We start from the raw sequence: 24,685 nt of genomic DNA on the forward strand, positions 1-24,685 counted from the left end.
ATGTTTTGCTGATATCTTGACCACATACTGGGGAGTCTCTCTTTAATAATACATTACCTTTGTTAAAAAAGAAAAAAGTCAAAATGATCACACAAAACATATATATTAAATATATATAGATACATTGTGTCAAAATTAATTAAAATGTTGTACTTCTAACACAACATTGTAAGGATTTTGTAGTTTTTGGGTACCATGTATAAGGACTTATAAAAAATTGAAATAATTTGTTAAATTATGGTAGATTTTATCCACATGTAAAACTATAGCGGTCACATACACGTGACTTTTAATTTGTTTAGTTCAACAACACGTAGAATGAAATATTTGAATGTCTTAATTATTGACTACTTTTTTGTACCTAAGTTTTATTGTTATTATTGTCTTGGACAAGTTATAGCGTATGGAATTAAACCTTTGACCAATATAGATAGACAATTTTTAAACCAATTGAACTAAACTATTTTTTGGCCTTAATACTTATTATTTGTTTGTTTTTTTTTTCCCAAATGTAATTGCAATATAAAGAAGGGATAACTTTGCCAACCACAAATTATTTAAGTCCCAAGGTAACAATTCGATTTTTAGTTTCTGAAATTAAGCTTATGGATATTCCTTCTACTTATAAATTTCTTCCTTTGATATTTATATTTTATCAATATTTTTAAAACTCAAGTCAAAATTTTGAAAAACTAAAAAAAGTAAATTTTTAAAACTTATTTTTGTTGTTGAATTTTGGCTAAGAATTTAAGTTTTGTAGGTAAGAAAGGTACAAATAATTGTAAGAAAACGAGATTGAATATGTTTAATTTTTTCTTTTTTAAAAAAACCAAATGGTCCGAGCATTAGTATTCTCAAAGAAGATCAAAATTTTCTTCGTGACAAAAAAATTACTAAAAGAATATTGATGATAATAAGAACAAAAGAGATTATTTGTTGATTTGGCTGTTTTCAAATATAAAAAGAACCAAAATAAATAAATAAATAAATATATATATATATATATATATATTGCAGTTATTCCATTTAAAACCATTTTCTTATCCAAAATTGGTTTTTGTCCCCAACAAAATACAACCCAAGACTTGAACACAAACTATTGGAGGAAGTTCACGCGCGCATTGTAATGTAAATTACAATTTTGCAAATATAAATCTTATTCCCTAAATTCATATATTCTTTTTATTCCTTTCGGTCAATATTTTATTTATTTATTTTTTTCATCTTCTCCTTCCCCGTAGGGTTGCAGCAGATAAACGCCACCACTCCACACCCACCTGTCTCTCTCTATAAACTCACAACATACAAAGCTTCAAGTTCTTTTTCATTTCATTTTCACTCTCATTTCTTCTCTCTGGTTCTCTGTTTCTCATCCTCTTCCCCACCTCCCTCTCTCTGCAACAATGGGTGCGTCACTTCCACCCAAGGAGGCCAACCTCTTCAAGCTCATCGTCGTAAGTTTATCGATTGCTTTCTATCTGCTTCATCATCATCACTTTAATCATAGTTCGATCGAACTGAAATAGTTTTGCCCCCTTTTCTTCTTGTCTTTTCTTTTTATTAGGACATAAACCCTAGATTCCCCCTCCCCCCCCCCGAACTCTATACTGGGTCTGTGTTATTTCATTGAGAAATGCGGGGAATAATGGAGACTTTGAACATTCTTCTTTCATTGGAACTAGTGAATAATAAAGCTAGTTTTTATTATAATTGTGTCGTTTGCTACTTCACTGGTTACTACAACTATGGCGTGATTTGGTCATTTTGTAGTTGTTATGATATTCGGCAGCTGTTTTATTGATCAATGTTTGAGGGGTTATTGCAATGGTTAATTGAGTATTGTGCTTTTTTGTTCTTACCTTTGTTGTAGAAATCATACGAAACAAAACAGTACAAGAAGGGCCTGAAAGCAGCTGATCAAATATTGAAGAAGTTTCCCGAACATGGAGGTACTTCCAACTCATGGTTAATGATTACTCAATTTGAATTTGTATGTAGCATCCGGGCCAAAATGTTGGACTAGCACTATTTATTATTTTCTATTTTTGTAATTTTTAGTATCTCGAATAATTATTATTCCTCCATGATATCAGAAACTCTATCCATGAAGGGTTTGACATTAAATTGCATGGACCGTAAGGCCGAAGCATATGAGCTTGTTCGATTAGGATTAAAGGTTTGTGTGTGTTTTTCATTGTACTCGAGATCCATTGTCTTGTAATAGGTGATTTATATCTAGTTCTTGGTCATCTAAGTTCTTGTTTTGATGCAGAATGACCTCAAAAGTCATGTTTGCTGGCATGTTTATGGTCTTTTATATCGTTCGGATAGAGAATACAGGGAGGCAATTAAATGTTATCGGAATGCCCTGAAAATAGATCCTGACAATATTGAAATTTTGCGTGATTTGTCGCTTCTACAGGTTTGAACTATATCTCGTGCTTTAACCTGTGGTTTTCTGCATTATATTTGTGCAACACTGAAATATTCTTTGTTACTTCTGAATCTTGGTAACAGTATTTGTTTTTTTGGTAAATTTTCAGATGATAATTTGAGCTATTATTATTAACAATTATAAGTTTACAAGAGCTTCTGTGCTTCTGTTTGACATTGAGAAACCATACATTGGTAGACTGAAATTTACAGGAACTAATGATCCAATTGAGGTTATTGTTAGGGAAGTTTATTTATTGTATAAGTAGTACTGAACGGTACCAAACCTCTGACAATTGGACTTTGGACTTGCCCAAGTAGGGTTTTATTTTTTTTTTTTATTATTATTATTTTTTATTTTTTTAATAATAATAATAATAATAAAAAAAACTATATGCATTATTGGCTGAGAAAATCACCCATTGGATTTCTCTCTACTAAAATTTGTGGCTAATCATTGACTTGGCTGAAGCTTCCACTTGGTGCTGACAGCTGACATACAGATGTAGAAGGCACTGCAATTGCTGGATGAATAACACAAATTTGTGCTGAAGTAACTATAAATTTGTACAGACTCCAAGCTAACAAAAAGTATTAGTTAGGCGGTGATCAGAAGTGATGAAGAGGAGTTTAAATTGGGTGCTCTAGCTTTTGTCCATTTAGAGAAAAGTAGATTTCTAGTTGGGAGTTGCAACAAATTGAAGCAATAAGGGAGTGGACCATGCTGACAGATCATTATGCATGAAATCTTTTTCATCGGAAACACAGCCTCGGATGCATCTAGAATTCTTGACATTTTGATGTCTTTTTTTGCATTTGTTTCGACAGTATAATGTATGTGATATTTTAGCATTTCTCCATATCCTCCTCCTTAGCCTCTTAATGCATATATTTCATTTTGTATGTATTATTTAGAGATTTTGTCTTGCTAAGTTACCGGGTCTGGAACATGCATAAAAGGAAAGTCAAATTGTATGTTTTTGTGGTATCTGTTTATTGGAGCACATACGGGTGATCTCTATTTTGATGTGTGCCATCTTATTTACTTTTTCATTATGATGCAATCGTTTTCCTTATTATTTGATTTTTTTTGGAGGTATGATTTTTTTGCTCATGTTTCTTTCTTACCTATATTGTTGTAGGCTCAAATGAGAGACTTGAAAGGCTTTGTTGAAACGAGACAACAACTTTTGACCTTGAAACCAAACCATCGCATGAACTGGATTGGATTTTCTGTTGCTCATCACTTAAATTCAAAGTATAATCCTATCTGTTTGACTTGTAATTATATGTTTTATAGTTGTATCAACTACTTTGGATAGCCTCATAATAAGACATTCATAATTTTAATTCATTTATTTTACTATGTATGAAAAATGTACACAAATGGGTTTTTCTAATTTTCTATTATAAAAATTCCACGTTCGGAAAAAAAGAAGAGAATTTTAATCACCATCCCCAGCAATGTCAGGGAAACCTTTTAAGCTCACATACCTTCTCAGAGAGCTCCTGAGAATGGAAAATGCCTATTATGAAAAAATTTAAAGCTAATAATAAATAACAATTATGTTCAATATGGAAGTTTTGAAAATAATTAGAAGTGTATGTATATATATTTTAAATAGATATTTGAAACCCCGGCTCGGGGGTTGAAAACCTTGTGACTTTAATATGATAGACAATTCATTGTTCTATCTTTAGGCTTAAGTAGATGTTTCACTATTCTGGGTTTTTATTTATGAAGGTTGCCAGATTATTTGACTCATGTATTTATTTATTTATTTATTTTTTGTGTACTTAAAGAGTAATGCACTTGGTTTTCTGCTTAAAATTTTTGGTCACTTTTAGTCCGTCAAAAGCAGTAGAAATTTTGGAAGCATATGAGGGTACCCTTGAAGATGATTATCCACCAGAGAGTGAACGCTGCGAGCATGGAGAGATGCTATTGTATAAGGTTTTCTCTTTAATGAATTATATGTCTTTTCTATAAACAAAGTAATAATTGCGTTGGCAGTTCTAATTTGATGAGGTTTCTATACATGTCACAAGGTTAAACTTTGTTGGCAGTATTTATTAGCAAGTTTAATTTGGTTGATAACCCATTTGTATTCTTCTTTCAGATTTCTTTGTTGGATGAATGTGGCTTTCTTGAAAGAGCTCTCGCTGAGTTGCACAAGAAAGAGCTGAAAATTGTAAGTTGGTTTCGTCAATTCCATCTCATTGGGTTCTTAAACTAATTTTTTTCCAGTTAACATGGGGTGATGACCAAAATTTTGCCCATCTTGTGTTTTTGTTTATTTGTTTTTAAATATTTGTTATGTGTAATGTATGCTTCTTCTTTTTATTATTTTTTTTAATCATGGAATTAGGCCTTGTTAGTCTTGTTTTGGATGTTTGGTATCTTGTAACTTTTGAATTACTTTAATTATTTGCTAGGTCTTATTCTTTTGGATTGAAATCTTTTTTTTGTATAGTTAGCTTTCATATACTCACGTTCTCAATGGAAGTTTGATTTCTCGTTAAAAACATTTGTCTCTCTTGCCCCAACAAAAAAAGAAAAACACAGAGTGAGAACCCGCAATACTAACCTTTCTGCTCATTTACAGGTTGACAAATTGTCTTACAAGGAACAAGAGGTTTCTCTGTTAGTGAAGCTTGGACATCTGGAAGAAGGCGAAAAATTGTACAAGGCGCTACTTGCCATTAATCCCGACAATTACAGGTATTAGATGGCTTTGATTTTCTTCATTGATTTCTAGGATTTCGATCTCCTGCTGCTGCTTCTCTTTGAGTGAAAAGATCTCAACCTATATGGCTTTTATGGAACATCAAAAGATGGACAATCTATTTCTTTGGCTCTGAGACACTGGTGGAACATTTCCTATTACATAGGCTGATAGTTTTCATATTTAAACATCGAGTTAAATTAGAAAGAAAGGCGATCATTTTTTCCCTTCCTATTTTTCCTTCTCTCTATAAGAGACTAACAGTTTCTTAACATCTTGAAAAGCCTCCGAAGATAAGCTGGCATAGTAGTTATCGATGTGGATGAAAAAGTAAAAAAACTTAGCGTGATTGAGTTCAAACCATGATGACTACCTACTTAATATTTAATATCTTATGAGTTTTCTTAGCAATCTAATGTTGCAAGGTTGGCTTCTATTTCATACCATCTATGAAATGACCATGTTTCCTATAAAAAGAAAAAAACTAATTTAGTAGGGTTGGTAGTAGTCTTGTGAGATTAGATGAGACATGCACAAGCTCGGTTAGAGTCAGACGTGTAAGATTAGTTAAGATACGCACAAGCTGATTTTAACTATAATGCACACACACATTTCATTCCATTATTTATCATCAATATATCTACACGCTTTTGAATCTATTATCACATATATTTTAATGTGTGATTTTTAAATGAAGAATATGGCCTGGAAATTCATTTGATTAGGTTCCAGATGATGCTATTTTTTTCTTGCAACTGATTAGATACTACGAAGGGCTGCAAGTTTGTGTTGGGCTATTTTCAAAAAATTCGGAGTATTCTCCAGAAGAAATTGAACGGTTAGATGAATTGTACAAATCCCTGGGGCAGCAAAATGGGTGGTCATCTGCTGTTAAGGTATGCATCTTGACCATATTTTCAAAATTCTTTAAAGTTTTTCTTCCACTCATTGTGTAAATTTAAGGTTGGCTTGAGAAATATAACTGGCCATTTATAGAACTTGATATGACTAGAAAAGTGCAAGTGGATGTTTTGCACACTTATGTGTTGAATGATAACTTTGGCATGACATATTATGCAAAAATAAGTTTTGAATTAGTTAAATGTAGTATTATCGTATAACTTATTGAATGCTCATTCTTTTCCTTTGTATGCATTTTTCTACCTGGGCTAACTAAGCTGAATTTGTTATTTCCTTGTTACCTTATTTGTATCTTGGTAACCCTGTATGTCGTTAGGACACGACCCTAGAGTATCATTTCTCTAGAATTTGGTACTTGGTGAGGTCTAAACAGCAGATGAACCACGGGAGGTAAGGGCCTTATGTTCATTCAAACGATTGAGTAGAATCTCATTTTACCCTTTCAATCTTTTTAAAATCATGCAAGTTGTTAATAGGAACCTAATAAAATACATACATATGTTTTCCTCTCTTTTGGGGAAGGGCCATGACCACACAATTCCGGATGAGAATGGGAGAACTCGGGAAGACTTAATGTTATTTACTCGCTCAACAAGAGATCAATTCTCCATTTTCTATGACTTCTCACCCTAGAGCTTGGTCATTTGGTGTGTTTCTTTCATAGCCTTGTTTACTACATTGACCTTGTCTAGAAAGTTCTTTTGGTGGTGGAGAGATGAATGGAAGAGGAAGTCTTTAACATTGATGAGGAGCCTGGATTACTGTTTCAAAATGGAATGATGCTAGAGGAAACTTCAGCAACTATTCCTTTGGATTGTGAGTCCATTTTCAGTTAGTAGATGAAAGTTTTATGTGGAAGATTATTCTGAAATATTGGATGAAATTAGGAGATTTTTTGGACAAATCAGGTTGGTCGGTTCTACTACTTCAAAGAATTGAACGTCCAACCCAATCTAACCTAACCTACTATCGGTCATCGAGTAGGAGAAATATTGAAAATGAGATTTAATTGAAAAATTATAGGTATTAGCGAAATATTTTGTTTTGAACCCGAGAACCAGTCAGTTCTTTAAAAGTTTTGACCCTACCCCAACCAAGATATTGCCTAATCCAACCCAACTCTAATGATTTGGGTTGAGTTGGTCAAGTTTTTTTAACACCCCTGTGTACATGTTAGTGATACGACATAGGAGCTTGCTTTACACTCTCAATTGAGTGATACGACATAGGTTCTTTAAAAGTTTTGACCCTACCTCAACCAAGATATTGCCTAATCCAACCCAACTCTAATGATTCGGGTTGATTTGGTCAAGTTTGTTTCACACCCCTGCGTACATGTTAGTGATACGACATAGGAGCTTGCTTTACACTCTCAATTGAGGGGAAGAGGAGGCTTCTCATGGCAAGCATGTTCCTTTACCATGTTATGTGGAATTTGGTTGAGGAAGAAACTAACAAGCACCTTTTATTTTAAATTTTTTCCCCAAGGGTGCGGGTGTTTAGCCCACTTTTGTGCACCGACATGGATCACGGATCTATTATTTTATGCAATATATTCTTTTTATTATCTACAATTAATATTCCTTATTGTAATAGTTTGTCAATCTGGTAGTTGTATATCCGATGAGTGGCCATCTTATGTTTGTTTCTGCTCCTCTTAATAAAAGATGTTTCTGTTATTTTTCTTTGAAACGGATGAGGAACTTTTCATTGATATAATGAAAAGAGCAATAGCTCAATTACAATGGGACAAAATACAAAGAGACAAAATATCAAACCAAAGCAAACAAGAACTGAAAACTGAGGATCAGTAGGTGCACTTGGACATCTCAACTATGTTGACACCCTCGTAGCACCCTCGTAGCACCCTCATCATTTCCAATATGAGATACAAGAATTTAGAGGATACGAATGAACTAAATCACTTGTCTTGATTACATAGAGAATAAAAACGCGTTCCAATTAAGACAAATATCCTGGATAGAATAATCTTCAAAATGCTTGGATTGTGAGTGGAGGTAGTTAGACTTATAGAGAAAAGATGTTTCTGTTATTAAAATAGAGAATTCCTCTGTTAATGTTTCTGCACGTTATTGTAAATTAGTGCTTTTTGTGGATAGTTCAGTTGTCATTGTCCTTACTGTTACTACTGTTTTACTTGTACTGTTTCTGTTATTATTGTCCATCACGTGATCTTTCCTAGTTTAAGTTTCTTGATGAAAGTGGTTCTTTGCAGAGAATACCACTTGATTTTCTGCAAGGTGACAAATTTAAAGATGCGGCTGATAATTATATTCGGCCTCTCTTAACAAAGGTATCTATGTTATGGCTATTCATTATGTTCGTTGGTCATCTTAATTTGTACTGGACGCTGGAATTCAACGAATCTGTTTGTTTGTTTGGTTTTTTTTTTTTTTTTTTTAAAAAATTTATTTTTAATATAAATTCTTCAGGGAGTTCCTTCTCTGTTCTCTGATCTTTCCCCTCTGTATGATCAGCCTGGAAAGGTTAGTTTGCCCAATCCTTTGTTTTTTCGTTTTTTTCGTTTTTGTCTTTAAAGAATAGTTTTGGAACCCTTGAATGGGATTTTCAAACTGGCTGTATTGCTTGAGCAATCATCAACTCATGTAATTTTTCTATTGTTCCTTCCAATGAATTCTTGTTCAGGCTGACATACTAGAGCAATTAATTCTTTGGTTGGAGCAGTCAATCAGGTCAAGTGGTCAGTACCCTGGCAGGTAATATTTCTCTCTCACTCTCTCCTCTCCTCTTTTGAAGATAAACAGAGAAATAGCATTCCATTTATCAAAGGGCCACTGCCAAAAACCCAAGGATAGAAGGGGTAAGTCATCCCTCCAACTGAAGGAAGCTTACAAAAAAACCCTGCCACTTGAGTGTTCGAGATACTCATAAAAACTCCATTTTTCTTCAACTCTTATACACCACTCGGAAAGTGCAATGACCTGCCTTGGCTGGTTGATAGACATCATTTTTAGAAATTCAGTAGATCAAAGGTGCAAATGTGTGCATAAAAAACAATTTCATTGATTGAATGAAATTATACAAAAGGCTAGATCCATCCAATGGGATTACAAAAGAATTCTCTTAGGGGTGTTTGCACACAGGTTCGGAATCGAAAGCCTGGGACTTATTTTAAGGGGCTTTTCTTTTTTGCCCTGAAATGAATTTTACCCATGATGTTTGCATTTAATAGCATTCTTAGTTCATCCGTTAGTTGTTCCATTAACTACTAATGGAAAGCTAACGTGACAAGTATTTTTCTTATAGAAATATTACTAATTTTGAGATATTATGTTTAAAAAACTTGTTTTTATTTTTAATCATGGGTCCCTTTCTTGTGCTATGGCTTTATTTTGTTAAGATGAGTCCATCTTTTGTAATTAATCCTCTTCTATCCTTGGTGCTATTTTTTTTAAAACAAGAAGCAACTTCTCATTGATGTAACGAAAAAGATTGAAAGTTTAGGAGGTTATCCTCAGTGCTGATTGTGGAGGGCTTCTTGTAAACTTGGCAGATATTCATGTGAATTTCTAGATCTGCTTTCATATTATGATGCAATCAACGAATCTTTGTTTTGTTTAAAGGATTTTGGATCAAGTACATGATCTAGAAGCTTAAAACAACAATTTCTAAAGATTTCTTCAAAACTTTTAGGCTTTGTCCACTTTGGTGATTCCACACTAGGCATACCTCGAAAACCATAGCAACCAACAACAATGATCCAAAGAACCTTTTACAACTTTGAGACTGTGCAAATAGGTTCTGAGTTAAGAAGTCTTAGTCGTTATTGAGATGAGACTCACCGAAGTTTAGCCAAGGGAATATCCAGTTTCCTATTTTATCTTTTTGAAATTAGTTTTGGTTTCTAAATTATTTTGTAATCATAATCTCTTGATTCCTTTTCTGTAACGTTTTGATGTATGGGTATATCTCATCTCTCCCTTCTTTTGCGACTCTCCTTTGATAATGAAAAGTTTACATCTCATTGAAAAATAGTATTGGTTTCTTATTCAAACAAAGATCCTCCAAATTTTTTTTTTGGGGGGGGGGGGGGGGTTGTTACCAACAAAATTTCATTTGGAAAAACGAAGTATTTCATTTGGAAAGAAATGACAAAAATAACAGGGTGAAAATTATGTTTTTTTTCCTTCATTCAATTATCTTTTTGAAGAAGTAATTGATGTAAAAGTAAATATTGGAGAAAAATTATAAAAACTGAGAGTTGAAAACATAAACTTTTTTATCGTGTATTATCAACGCATAAACATACCTAGTTTATATTTTTATTGTGAGATAATTTGTCATATAGGAAAACCTGTATTTGGTTTTGAATCCTTTCAAATCTTTTGTTTTAAAACATTGCATCTTAGAAATTATATGTAAATACAGGAACTTCACATATTTCTGTTGAGAAAACAATTGCAATATTTGGATATTTCTACTATTTTTTTAAAAAAATTGTTGATCAACCTTTTCTTTTTCGAAGTGTATTATATTATCAGTATATAAACTTAACGAATTTTATTGCTCAAGAAAACCTTCTTGAATATCATTCAAAAAGATTTCGGAATGACCGGTATTCCACTAATTAGTAACCCGATGTTCTAGGCTTTTATTAAATGAAAGAGAGATCCACTAGGCAAAAATAGTTGATGCAAGATGATAGAAGGGGAATGAATGATTACTTTTTTTTTGCCCATTTTTTTTGTCTTTGATTTTTAATGAACTTGCTTCATTTGTTATTTGGTTTTGATTTCTTTCAAATCTTTTGCTTTAAAACATTGCATCTTAGAAATAATACGGAAGCACAGGAACTTGAGCATATTTCCGTTTATGAAACCATTGAAATATATGGATGTTTCTTATTTTCTAAAATTGTTGCCTTTTCTCTTAAACTTTTGTACATCTTTGCTAACCCCATTTTGCAAGAAGTTGCTTTAAATCTGATCAGTGGTCACTAGTGTGTGGTTTTTTAATCCTGTTGTTTTGGTGCATTCTTGCCGGCATCACTTTGCCCTCCGTCTCCCTGTTTCCTACTATGGACCTATTTAATCTGTTCTATGACATTGTTGGAAATTTTTATGCCTGATGAGTAAGCATCAGACAAATCTTCGGCTTCTATTAAAAAATGTTTCTATCTTTGGCATGGTATCGGGGTTACATCATCATTTATACCCTTTACTCCATGGACATCGATGATCTGCCTGGGATGGTGTTTTTTTTTTTTTTAATAAATTTATTTGTATTATTTTTTTATTTTAAAATTTATTATTTATTTATTATTATTACTATTTTTAAATTTTTAAATTAATTAATCAATTAATTTTTATAACCATTAAAGAAAAAGAAAAAAACCCTTACCTCTGGGGGAAGGATGTTTATGATTTTTTTTTTCAATTACTGCATCATTTATACATGTTTCTAACCGACCACCCATCCGTTAACCAGTGGTAAAAGAACCATGTGGATGTACCTTATTAGGGCCTTTTTATGGAGTTTATGGAATGGAAGGAACAACCTCCTCTAGGGAAAGCACTCTCTAGGTTCTTTTTCCTGATATATATATATATATATGTACATCTTTCTGGAGCTTTTATTTTCTATCCTCCTTTTGATCAGTTGGAGAAATCTTTTCTTACTCCTTTGGTTTGGGCATATCTTTTATAAATTTCATACATCAATGAACTTTGTTTCTTATAAAAAAAAATGTGTTTCAAATTTTTTTTATGTTTTTTGCTACAGTACCGAAAAGGAGCCCCCATCAACACACATGTGGATTTTGTTCTTATTAGCTCAGGTTAGTGTTTGTCAGTTTGATGATTACTTTGACATTGCTTAAGGTGATTTTATTTCTTCAAAATATAGCTTACGATATTTTGCATTCAGCACTATGACAGAAGGGGCCAGTTTGACATTGCTCTCTCCAAGATTGATGAGGCTATAAAACACACTCCAACTGTCATTGACCTGTACTCTGTGAAGGTATTATGCAGAATGGGGAAAACAATGTTGGCTTTAATTTAATCAGGATTTCATAAAATGATTGGCAGATGACTTTTAAATATACACAGGCACTCGAACTATGCTAGAGAAGGCGCATTAACATTTCATACTGATGTATTAAGACTTGTAGGCTTGTTTAGATGTGATGAAACGTATTCTCAAAAACTTGGTTTTCATAATAAATCTTTTGTTGTCAATAATGATGATAGTGTTTCAAAACTTGTGATTATTATTTTCAAAACTTGGTTTTCATAATATCTTTCTTTATCTTTTAGTGATGCAGATTCATGTTTGATTTTTATTGTTTTTATGTATTATTATACCACAGAGCCGGATATTGAAGCATGCTGGTGATGCAGTTGCTTCTGCTGCATTGGCAGATGAAGCTAGGTGTATGGATCTGGCCGATCGGTACATAAATAGTGATTGTGTCAAGCGTATGCTGCAGGCAGATCAGGTTTTACAATGGTTTTCTTTTGCGTTTCAGCTTCTGCATTTTATATTGTTTCTGATGTACAGTCTAGTTACTTGTGTACTGTCACTGGGCTTTACTATTAATCTTTCCAAAATGCTGTCATACTTGAAGGTGGCCTTGGCAGAAAAAACGGCAGTTTTGTTCACAAAAGATGGAGATCAGCACAATAACCTCCATGATATGCAATGCATGTGGTTTGTCTCCATCTCTGTTTTGTCTGTCAACTATCCAATATCATTGTTCTTAATTTCAACTAAATTTTAACGAACTTTTTTTTTTCTTTTAAAAGGTATGAACTTGCATCTGGTGAAAGTTACTTCCGCCAAGGTGATCTAGGACGTGCTCTAAAGAACTTTTTGGCCGTTGAGAAGCATTATGCTGATATTACCGAAGATCAGTTTGATTTTCATTCTTATTGCTTGCGGAAGATGACTTTGCGTGCATATGTTGATATGCTCAGGTTCCAAGATCGATTGCATTCAGAGCCATATTTTCAAAAAGCGGCTATAGGGGCCATCAGGTGAAGTCTTTTTGTAAGACCTATTTTGTTTTCTTCCTCTGTTTGCTTCTTTTGACGTCCAATAGATATCTGGCCGTTGTTACTCCCCATCTAAGATGCCATGTACTGATATACATAATAATATGTCATTTCTATGAACTGGGACATGATGGCTAGGATGTGACTATCAAAATATATTTCTTTCCGTTCATTTTTTTATATGAACGTCTCTTTCAGTTCATTTAAATTTTACACACTTCAATGCTTTCATGTTAAGAAGTCTATGTCCTAGACGTAATGTATGAGAAGGTGAATAAACTAATAATTTATTTCTCTAATTTACCTTTTATGCACGCCTTAAAAAGATTATGAAGATCTAATACATTGTAGGTTTATGTGTTCAACACGATTGGAAACTGAGAAGTTTCCAGAACTAAAATGATTGTCCTTTCTCCTTAATTGCTAGCAGTATGTGCATAATTTTAGCCAGACAGCCCCACGATTTTGTTATTTTTTAAAAATAATAAATTAATGAATTTAATGAGACTTGATGTTTTGTACGCTTACCAAAAAAAAAAAAAAATAATGATAATAATAAAAAAATGATCTGATCGTCGATTGAGATTACAGAAATGTTTGCAAATAATGAAAGGTCACTTAAACGGATAAAAGAAACATTTACACCACTTGGGAGCTGTGACAAGTATAGTCTCTACAAACTATCAAGAGATTTTTTCTTTTGTTTGTTAGTGCTATCATTTTTGTATTCTTTCTTTTCCACTATTTTGAAAAAGTTTACTTGGTTTCTTATCTTTCCCTCCTAGAAAAATGGAAAACTGTCTGTAGTTTTTTTTTCTATGTGGTTTGCCTTCTCTTATTTTTTTTGTTTTAACATTTTATTTTAATTTGAGATGCAGATGCTATATCAAATTATATGATTCTCCTCCAAAATCAAATACTGGAGAGGATGATGATATGTCAAATTTGCTTCCTTCTCAGAAAAAGAAGATGAGGCAAAGACAAAGAAAGGCTGAAGCACGAGCTAAGAAAGTATTGTGATTTATTATTGTAGCTGTTGTTGGAGGCTCTCTCTCTGTTGATTTATAATATATTCTGTTTCATATTAGGAGGCAGATGTGAAAAATGAAGAAACAAATAATTCCGGTGTCTCAAAGTCGGGGAAACGTCATGTCAAACCTGTTGATACAGATCCACATGGTGAAAAGTTGGTGCAGGTTGTTCTCTGTCTGTGTTTATGTATGTGGGTGGTCGGGTTGTGAAGCTCCATAAATTTCATTTCATTTTCATATAGGTTGAAGATCCATTACTGGAGGCTACAAAGTACTTGAAGTTACTTCAGAAGCATTCTCCCGATTCCTTGGACACACACGTACTTTCTTTTGAAGTAAATATGAGAAAGCAGAAAATTTTGCTTGCCTTTCAGGTAAAGTGATACGTTTCCAACACAGACTCTCCCCCCCGCCGCCCCCCCCCCCCTTTCTCTTCAGAATAATTGCCCTAACTGCGGTATAGGAGAATTAATTAATTTTGCTGAGTGATCTTTTTTGCGAAAAATTGCTCCAGCTCTGCCTTAAACCTGCTATTCCTTCCTTCTGTTCACAATTTTATTAGAAATATTATAATCTTCTCTTCAGAATAATTGCCCTAACTGCGGTATAGGAGAATTAATTAATTTTGCTGAGTGATCTTTTTTGCGAAAAATTGCTCCAGCTCTGCCTTAAACCTGCTATTCCTTCCTTCTGTTCACAATTTTATTAGAAATATTATAATCTTCGCTGCTTCTTTCCTGTAGGCTGTAAAGCAGCTTCTAAGGTTGGATGCGGAACACCCAGATTCACATCGTTGTTTGGTATGTTGCATGTGATGTGATTAGTCTCATAGCTACTTGGAGGCTGTTTGGTTTTCTTTCTTTCCTTTTCTTCTTCATTCATTTTTTTTTTCCGAATAATTTTAATTTTAAAAATAGAAAAACAAATCTTTATTTTTAAATTCAATATTTCAAAGTTATAGATTAACAAAGCTGCTGTTTAAATTTTTTTAAGCACCCATGACAACCTCCAGCGAAGATCTTCATGGCTAAAAATCCCTTCAAGCTACTGTATTTCGTGCAAAAATGTTGGAACTCTCAGCCACCTTTTCAGCTTGTGTACCTTGGCTAGGTCCTTTTCGTATTTGATTCTGAAGGCTTTGGGATCTCGTCTCCATCATGCTTTGGACATCCCTTTCAAGAAAGGAAAACAAAATCCTTGGGCTAGAGCATCATTTGGGCCTTTTGTGGTTCATTTGGTTAGAAAGGAATTCATATCTTCACCGATAAAGAGCATGATACTTATCTCTTCTCTTCTCTATTATCTACCTTCTCGGTGTAAATTGAGTTCTTCCTTTTTAAGAAAACTTTATCACAGCTCATAGCCCATTGAAATAATTTTTTGTAATCCTCTTGATAGGATTTTCACACATGTTGTAATTTCATCCAATTAATGAAATATTTCGTAGAAAAAAGATAAAAGAAAAACACAGCGAGGTTTAGAAAATGGAATGAGAAAGGAATTTGTATTTTTCTCGTAACTCATAGCCTCTTGTTCTAAGCCTCTGTCATCTTCTACTTTTTCCCTCCAAGCATTCTATCCCTCTCTCTAGGCTGTTATCCCTTTCAACGTCTCTTATCAAGATAGACAAGAGGCTTCAACCTCTCCATCTTCCACCTTTTCCCTCCAACATCCCATCCCTCTCTCTAGGTTGTTATCCCTTTTTCCCTCCATGGTTGTTAGCCCTCCTCCCTATATTTCTGGCAACCTATTATTGACGAGATAGACAAGAGATGGTTTGGCTTAGTGGTTAATGAGGGCCAATGTGGATGGTAAAGGGTTGTCAACCCATGGTGGCCACTTAAAAATTCAATATCCTAGGAGTTACTTTGACAACTAAATATTGTGGGCAAGACACTTGTGAGAATAGTTGATGTGTGCACAAGCAAGTCTCTTTACACTCATGGATATTAATATATATATATATATATATATATATACATACAACTAGCCATCAACCTTCTCTAGTCTCTCTAAACCTCCTTTCTCTTTCCTTAAACATCTTGTATGTCTCTCAAAAATACAATTCAATCTATATCATTTTGATATTATATTTTAAAATTTCAAAATTTACGACTAAACACCATTTATCTTTCTGAATCTTGGATTCAAGTTCCAATTTTCATATTCTGCTACCACATGCGCTTTCAAGTGTTGTATCTCTTATTTGGATCAACTTCTTTTTTTTAATAAAAAAAATTTTAAAGAAAGAAAACAATATCTTATTTATAGATGTATCATTGTGTCTGAAAGAGCTTATATTTGTGTTTTCTGTGTGTGCGTCTTTAACATGTTTTAATGTTTGTGGTTTGTTTAAAGCTTCTATGTATTTGTGCACAGATCAAGTTCTTCTGCAAGGTGGACTCAATGCCTGCTCCAACAACTGATGGCAAAAAACTTGTTTGGAGTGTCTTAGATGCAGAGCGTCTTCTGATCAGGTTTTAGAATTTCTGAGTTACACCTAATATTCATTCTATGGTTTACTCTAAATGGCTTTATCTACTCCTACTGCAGTCAGGTGCATGAAAGATCTTTGATGGAGGCGAATGAAGTTTTTCTTGAGAAACACAAAGGTTATCATCCACTCAACTCTCAAATTTCCTGATAGAGTAATACTGAAGTAAACAAAAAAGCCCACTCCCGGAAATACTACTACAATTTTCGAACATAATTCGTAACTCACCAAAGATTCACTACAAAAATTGATTTTTGACTAAGAATAATTGTTCAAATGTTTGGAAAGAGTAATCTAAGGGGCCACTTCCTGTCGGCATGGTTCATAGCTCCATGATGTGCTTGGATTCACATATTCATCAAGCAATGTGTTTGCAGCTGTGCTTCTTAGCCAAATGCTCCATAGATGTATTGTGTGCTTTTTATAGCTTCTAAAACAATCTTTATTCCCGTTGCAGATTCCTTGATGCACAGAGCTGCAGTTGCAGAAATGCTAAATTTATTAGAACCTCAGAGAAAATCTGAGGCTGTCAAATTGATTGAAGAGTCAACAAACGGCATGGTGCCAAGGTTAATTCATCCTCCCGAGTCCTTTCATTTTCTGTTTATACTGGATGTCTATATTTTTAGCTTTCCATTTGTAATGGATTTGAGATCTTGTTTTATTAGGAATGGTGCACTTGGGCCAATTAAGGAGTGGAAGCTGAAGGAGTGCATTGCCGTTCACAAGCTCCTGGAAACAGTCCTTATTGACCATGCTGCCGCATCAAGTAAGTGTACTAGATCCCTGCCAATTCGTGTGTGCAATTGTTTTTTAATTTTGAACTAATAGTCCTAGTGTGGACTGCTAAAACTTTGAATGAATTTATGTTATTGGCTAATGATATTACATGTTTATTAAGTTAATTATATTCATTGTTTAGGATTTCTCTTATTTTATTTAGTTGTTCCAAAGGATATGATCAAGGTCCATAGATCCACTACATAGGATACACCAGTGCAGCCCGGGAAGAATGCACTTGACTGTAGGCCAATATGTGGTCTTTTCTAGCCAAGCAAGATTTTTGACCTTTTTGGGATCTTCCCATTGAAGGACAACCAAAACCCAAAATAATGAAGGAAGAGATTACCTGAGGATTAAACTTCATAGTGGAGTAGATGGTACAGCTGTTCAGGCAGGAAGCATGGAACATAACACAAAAGAGACGGCCACCCACAAAACAATCTTTCATGAAATACAATACAACCAAGAATTCTCCTCAAAATAAGTATTCCAGCTATGCTCGATAGGAATAGAACACCTCACAAGTTGAGAAATTAAGAACAGGAATCTCATCATTAGTAAAAGTTGCCTCATGCCATTATTTATCTTCATCTCATCACCAGTAGTAGTTTCCATCAGAATGAGTTGGCAACTTTCAAGATCAAGCTGTTAGACCCATAACCAGGTTCAGTATTTATTATACTTAAATAAAAGATCAAATGGTTTTATTTTGGAGTCTTGATAGTAGCCTCAGAAAATGTGTATGTGGTGATAGAAATGGAGCTTTGAGCAGACTATTACTTGTGAGTGGAATATTGCGTTTTTGGACCCGTGTCCCACTTAATCATGTACATCCTTCGACGGATTTTTTGTGCTAACTTGCTTCAGAATATTCTTCCAACCAGGAAGCCAAGAGCCTTGGTTGTCTCATTTCCTCTTCCAACTTTTCACGGCAGCAATCATTTGTATAATCGATGAAGTGCTCATAAGAAGGGGAGGTTGGTTAGATAGTAGTCTCAAAATGGAATGGAAGTATTCAAATGAATTGTTTGCGGGAGGGAATTTTGTTTGAAGCCTGAAATCAATATTTACTTGTTTTCCCAACAACATATAGATGTTTGCCAGATCTTTTTGACAGGCTTTTTTCTTCACCGTTGGTAGGGGGCATTTGAGTTGAAAGAAATGACAGCTTACAGAGAGGGTGAAATGTCCTAAAAGGGTGATTTGAGATATATTAGTGTGCAAGTCATCTGTCCTAGAGGGGAAGGGATTTCTTTCCTCCTTTTTTTTTTAATGTTTGTATTGTGATGTAGTTATGAGTGTTAGTTATATTCCCCCAGCACAACAGTACAGTTACTCAGTTAGTGAGCGAGTTTTTGCTACAAATACAGTCTCACCCACCCAACTGGTTTGAATTTGTGGGTTGGAGGGACAACTTGAAAGCAGGTGGTTAGAACTACTTGAAATTAGTACGTGGTAATGAAAGATAAATTTGAAACATGTACCAGCTATAAAAAGAACCGTGGTAAGATTTAGAAGACAACATATTATTGAATTACCTACCCCACCCTTGACAAAGATGAACAAAGTTCAATTGACGGACATGATTGATAACTAAAGCAATCGAACAGTGAAGCAGTGAAGAAATCCATATCCACTCGATAATTAGATGCTTCAGATGTTAACTGTAGGAACATCCTATCAAACAAGTGTTCTGCAATGTAAGTTTACCCATGTGCAAGAATTTGTGAAGGAAAAACTCTGAAGAAGAGAAATTAAACGAATCTGGGGAATCTGGTAGGATCGTAGGAGATGGTGAACAGAGGGTTTACCTAAGTTCGGAAAATTGTCATTGGACACAGACCAATATTGACATTGCGCCAATGCACTCAATTTCTTGAAGTGGTGGGTTACTACTTGCTACCTTTTCTGTGAACTGTAATGACAAACTTGAGTGCAAGATTTCTGACGTGGGTTACTGCAACTGACCAAGTTTATGTGGTGGCATACTGGCATATATATAAGCAGTAGATAGTAATTCAACATTTTGTGTAAAATTAGCATAATTTTGAGATTTTTAATAATTTATATATTCTTATCTTGTGTTGTGTGTTGCTTATGTGAATTCTACCTAGGATGGAAAACTCGATGTTCGGCGTTCTTCCCTTACTCGACGTACTTTGAAGGCAGCCTCAGCTCTGCTGTACCAAACTCAGTGAACAACCAAATATTCAAAGATGCAGAAAGGGTTGGTGCCAATCGAAGTGCCAACTCCATTTCGGATAACGGAAAGCTCGACGGATTCAAGGAGCTTACTATTTGACGGTGATTATAATGCCCAACATGTAAGGTATTGTTGCATTTGAAGGTTAAATTTTTGAGATGCTATTTGTGTCCCTGGATGATTCAAAAGCATCATTCGGAAAGCTGCCCAGAGTCTGTTAATTACCTGCAAAGAATCAACAACCACGGTCACATGCTAGGTTTATAGCTAGCTGTGGTGATCCGGTTTGTAGTTTGTTGAAGATCTTGTTTTGCTCTCGCTCTCTCTTTTTCTTTTTTCCCTTTTATCTTTTATCCCCTTTTTTCCCCTTTCTTTTTACCCATTTGTACTTTGCCAAATTCCGACATGTATTCCTTCTGCAAATGTGTATAACTTCAGTTCCTAATTGGATTTGGAGGGTCGACATTTTCAGTTGCTCACAATTTTTGTAGATTCTAGACAAGGATGTTATATGGGTTTTGCTCCAATCCGATATCTGAGGTTATATTTTAGGTGAAGAGAGCTAGTTTTCTTTCCCTTTCTCCACATCCTCCATGGATACATCATCCTGCTATATACTCATACTGAACTTAAAATGTACTTTGTCGATTTTACTGATTGCGTTGTCATGTATAAACACCATATATGGAAAATTTTTGCGATGGAATTACTGATTTACTTTTTACTATTTGATTAATTTTTTTATTTATAGAAATATCTGTTGATATTAATATTTAACTGATATATCTATGTAATTGTATTTACGCCATGGACATTGAATTTTTAATCCTGGCCCATAGCCAAACTACATATTAGTTGTGAATTCTCCAACTCGATGAATTATAGAAAGCTACACATTAACTAATACATGGTTTGGCATTCATTCTGGAAAGCTATTTTAATATTTTTCAACCAAAAACATTATTATTATTAGTGAATTTGACATTTGCAGGTTGATGAATTGAATTTCAATCTTTGAAATGGTAATGGGTACTATATCTACCAAATTTTACAAAATTGACAAAATTATTTGTTTTTGATATTTTTTTTTTTTGAGTTCCTCTTAGTCTATGCTAATTAAACTATGATGAGATATTGACTGACAAATCTCTATCATTAATATCTGATTTTATTTTTGATTGAATTAGGTTGATATTAAAGGGTGAATTCTAAGTTTTTTTTAATAGTTCTTGTTGCTTCACCAAATTCATCAAATTGATATATGAAATACAATATATTATTTTTTCAAATATGAGGTAGGAGGAATTAAATCTCATTGATAATATAATCACTATGTCAATTGGGCTATTTTTATTTTGGTAATATAAACAAAATTTTGGAACTCATTGATGTTATCGCAGGGAAGCAAGTTATGAGAGATGTAAAATAACTACGATAAACAGAACAATCAATGTAAGATTTTTCCAATGTTAGGCAATAACAACACATTGGCTGGCAACCCCCAACCCAACAAAATTTTCTTTATCTTATATATTAAAAAATCTTAAAACGCTTGTCCAACAAAAGAAAAAAAAAATAATTACAATAGGATTCTATGATCTTCTTGCATGAATCTCGTCTTTTCTTGCAATCTGTCTCGAATCTTGTTTTACTAGTGGTACATTTAGTTGGTTATAGGTTAAAATGACTTGTTCTAGTGCAATTTTGGTTTCAATTTTTGAATGATTAAAGCTACGTTTGACAGTATTCAATCACTTTTAAAAACACAGGTAATTTCATGGTTACTTTAAAAACACTTTTAATCAATACTTTGTTTTCAGTCTTATAATTTAAAAAAGGATTTATTTTATATATTATCAATTTCTCACCTAATAAAATATGTTTTTTATTTTTCATGAGTCAAATGCATCACTTTTTTATTTTTATTATTTTTTTAAATCTACCATATTGATTTTTTTAAAAAATAAATTATTTTCCTTAAAATTTAAAAATTAATTTATAGCAAACAAAATTTATCATAGTAAACAATTATTTAAAATTTTAAATTACAAAAAAATTTAAAAGATGGGTTATAAGTCTATTTTAATTATTATATCTAAAATGAGATTTTTTTTTTTGTATTTATTTATCAAACACTCTAACCTACTCTTTCAAGTTGAAACTGATATTTTACCAAACACTACTTATTCTTTTTATAGTTGAGTTTTCTAAAAGCATAGCTGTCAGCAATTATTTTAAAAGCTACGACAATTCCAAATGGAGCCTAAATTTAAGATTTATGGAAAGTACATGAACTAAAACTAAATGATTGAAAGTACAATGTCTAAAATTGAACCAGGTTCAAAGTACAAAGACTAAAATAATATTTTTGGACCTTGTTTGATAATGATTTCATTTTTGGTTTTTATTTTTAGAAATTATGTTATTTCCTCTCTAGTTCTTTATTATGGGTTTGAAATTCCGTAAAAAAAATATTTGAAATAACAACAATTTGTTTATTTTTTTTCAAAATTTTGTTTAGATTTTGGAACAGTTATTAGAAAATAAATAGCGTCATTAACTTAATTTTTAAAAACAAAATAGTTATTAACGAGGGGGTGTATTTGATTTTAAGAGCTAGTTAAATGGTTGACTACTTGGTCCAAAGTTGCAACCTATATATATTAAAAACTGCTTTGTATTTGAAGACACTTTTTTTGTCACTTAAAATGAAATTGCCACCATTGTTTACATCAAATTACATAGAGAGAGAATTTTAAAAGAAAAGAAGAAAAGAAAAGAAAACAATTCCCAATTGATTGATATACAAAACTCAACATCAACTTATGAAAACAATGAATGTTTTATAACATCTTAAAACCGAAAATTCATGAAAAGGTAATCGTAAAGGTTTAAATTATTAGAAACATAAAATGACAAAAAAAAAAAAGAAACTGAAAAAAATTAATCTCACTAAAGAAAAAAAATCTAAAAAAAAAACATCTTATAAAAGGTAATTCTCTCCTCTCTTTCAATGCTCTATTTCTATCATCATTTTTTTTTTTTTTTTTTGCAAAAAGTATCATATAATGGCAGCAATATTTTCATCATACAGTCGTGATTTTGGTAAGACAATGAACTCAATTTTGAAGAAAGAACAAAGATTTGGAGATATAAATAGAGGTACTTTGCCATTCAAAGGTCATCCAAAAATTTGTTTAGAAAGGCTCAAAACACCTAACATTATTATTGCTAAGTCCACCATTGCAAGTAAGATAAAAAATTTATTTCTTTCTCCAACATTTTTGTGTATGTTTTTTAAAGAGAGAATAATTCGTTGATTGTGATTGATTTTTTCCCCTTTTACAGGTGAGGTTAGAAAGATAGATAGATATGAGCCTAGAAATCTTGACATAACTCATGGAAACTTAACAATGGGAGAGTTATTGAACGATGGTTTGGTTTACCAATGTCATTTCTTGATCAAATCGTACGAGTCGGGGCCTGATAAAAATATGACAATGTTTTTCATCATCAACCAGTTACAGGTTCGAGTTTGATTTTACATTTCTAATCGCATTTTTCATATTGATAAAAGTGATTTTGGATGATTTGAAGTAGTTTTTGCAATGATTTTAAAAGTCATAAAAGTGATCCGTGATCATCTGTTATTATTATTATTTTTTTAATTTGTAACTTTTTTTTTTTTGATTAGGAGTCAAAACTAAACCACTTGAAAAGTTGTGGATCGGTGATGACAGGATTGGGCACAACACTGGAAATGACTAAAAGGGGCCTCCTATGGGTGGTTCATAAATTGCAGGTGGTGGTGGACCAATATCCTTCTTGGTAATTTAATTATTTTTTCCCCTTAAAATTTGCATAATTTAACAAGTATTTATTTTATTAAAAAAGAAAATTGTGGTATTTTTGAATTATATATCTATGTTTTTGTTTTTGTTTTTAAGGAATGATGTTGTTCAATTATGAACATGGAGTTGTGTTCATAGAAAAAATAGTTATCGTCGAGATTGGATTGTTCGTGACTATAAAACTGGTCAAGTCTTGATTCGTGCTACTTGGTAATTTATTTGTTTATATGTTTTTTTAATTGTTTTTTTTTTATAAAAACCTTCAAATTTGATTATTAATTTATGTGTGTTTTGCAGTTTCTATGTTTTGATAAATAGAAACACAAGAAAATTATCAAAATTTTATGATGAAATGAAGGAGGAAATGAATCCACACTTCTTAGATAGTGATCCAATCATTGAAGAAGATAACATCATCTCAACAAAACTAGATATGAATGCAAAGAATTGCTACTGCACATCTTTAGTGGTAAGTTTAAATACAGTTTTCAAAATAAAAAAATTTAAGGTTTGTTTGATAATATTTTCGTTTCCTGTTTCTGTTTTTCATTTTCAAGAAATGGACTTATTTGATAAACATTCCAGTTTTTTGTTTCTAAAATTTAAGAAACGTTTATAAAAAATGAGCAGATTTAAAGGAACTATAAAAAGTAGTTTCTCCCACTTCCGTTCTATTTTATTAATTTCATTTCTGTAAAGTTTTATAACATGGTTTGGTTGGTTGGTAAAGAGATTATTCTAGAAGTCAATTTGTCTCTTTGTTGTGGCTTTGAATTTTGCTGAACGCTGATTTTTTTTTAAAAAATTATTTTATTCGTGTTTCTTGCGTTTCTTAACTTTTTAAATTTATATATTAGTTTAATTTTGAATTAGAAAAATCTCTTTATATATTAATTTAGTTTTCAATTTTAAATCCTGTAAATTCAATTTTTTTCCAATTGTTAAAATTTTAAATTTTGCAGTAGGTATGTTTATATATTATTTTTATTTTTAATTTTAATTTTTATTACATTTAAAACTAGTTACATTTTATAATATATAAAATTTTCTCATTTAAACGTTCAATGACTTTAGCAATAAATCAATGATCGTTGAAGATACACAAAATTTGCTAGACAATTTGCAGAGTTGTATAATTGAGTTAGATGTGAGTCAAAATAATTTAAGACGTTACTATTGTTTTTAGTCGAAATAAATTACAAATGG

The 24,685-nt window shown here is 32.6% G+C and overlaps 1 protein-coding gene across 1 annotated transcript; it reads left to right on the top strand.

The window, feature by feature from the left end:
• The first annotated feature begins 1,175 nt into the window (after positions 1 to 1,175).
• EMB2753 (tetratricopeptide repeat (TPR)-containing protein) lies at positions 1,176 to 20,345 on the top strand. Its single transcript, XM_039041555.2, has 26 exons — positions 1,176 to 1,454; positions 1,871 to 1,949; positions 2,094 to 2,176; positions 2,273 to 2,422; positions 3,576 to 3,691; positions 4,282 to 4,387; positions 4,554 to 4,625; positions 5,040 to 5,155; positions 5,923 to 6,055; positions 8,317 to 8,394; positions 8,534 to 8,587; positions 8,748 to 8,818; positions 11,844 to 11,898; positions 11,988 to 12,083; positions 12,433 to 12,561; positions 12,691 to 12,773; positions 12,869 to 13,099; positions 13,996 to 14,128; positions 14,206 to 14,313; positions 14,391 to 14,522; positions 14,892 to 14,948; positions 16,528 to 16,625; positions 16,702 to 16,760; positions 17,100 to 17,211; positions 17,311 to 17,411; positions 19,540 to 20,345. Exons 1-26 carry the CDS (start codon positions 1,404 to 1,406, stop codon positions 19,725 to 19,727), a joined length of 2,691 nt encoding a protein of 896 aa, XP_038897483.2. The 5' UTR covers positions 1,176 to 1,403; the 3' UTR covers positions 19,728 to 20,345.
• The last annotated feature ends 4,340 nt before the right edge of the window (positions 20,346 to 24,685 follow it).

Source organism: Benincasa hispida, chromosome 9 (genome assembly GCF_027475165.1).
Source record: "Benincasa hispida cultivar pf3 chromosome 9, pf3_genome.v1.1, whole genome shotgun sequence".
In the NCBI taxonomy this organism is placed as follows: domain Eukaryota; kingdom Viridiplantae; phylum Streptophyta; class Magnoliopsida; order Cucurbitales; family Cucurbitaceae; genus Benincasa; species Benincasa hispida.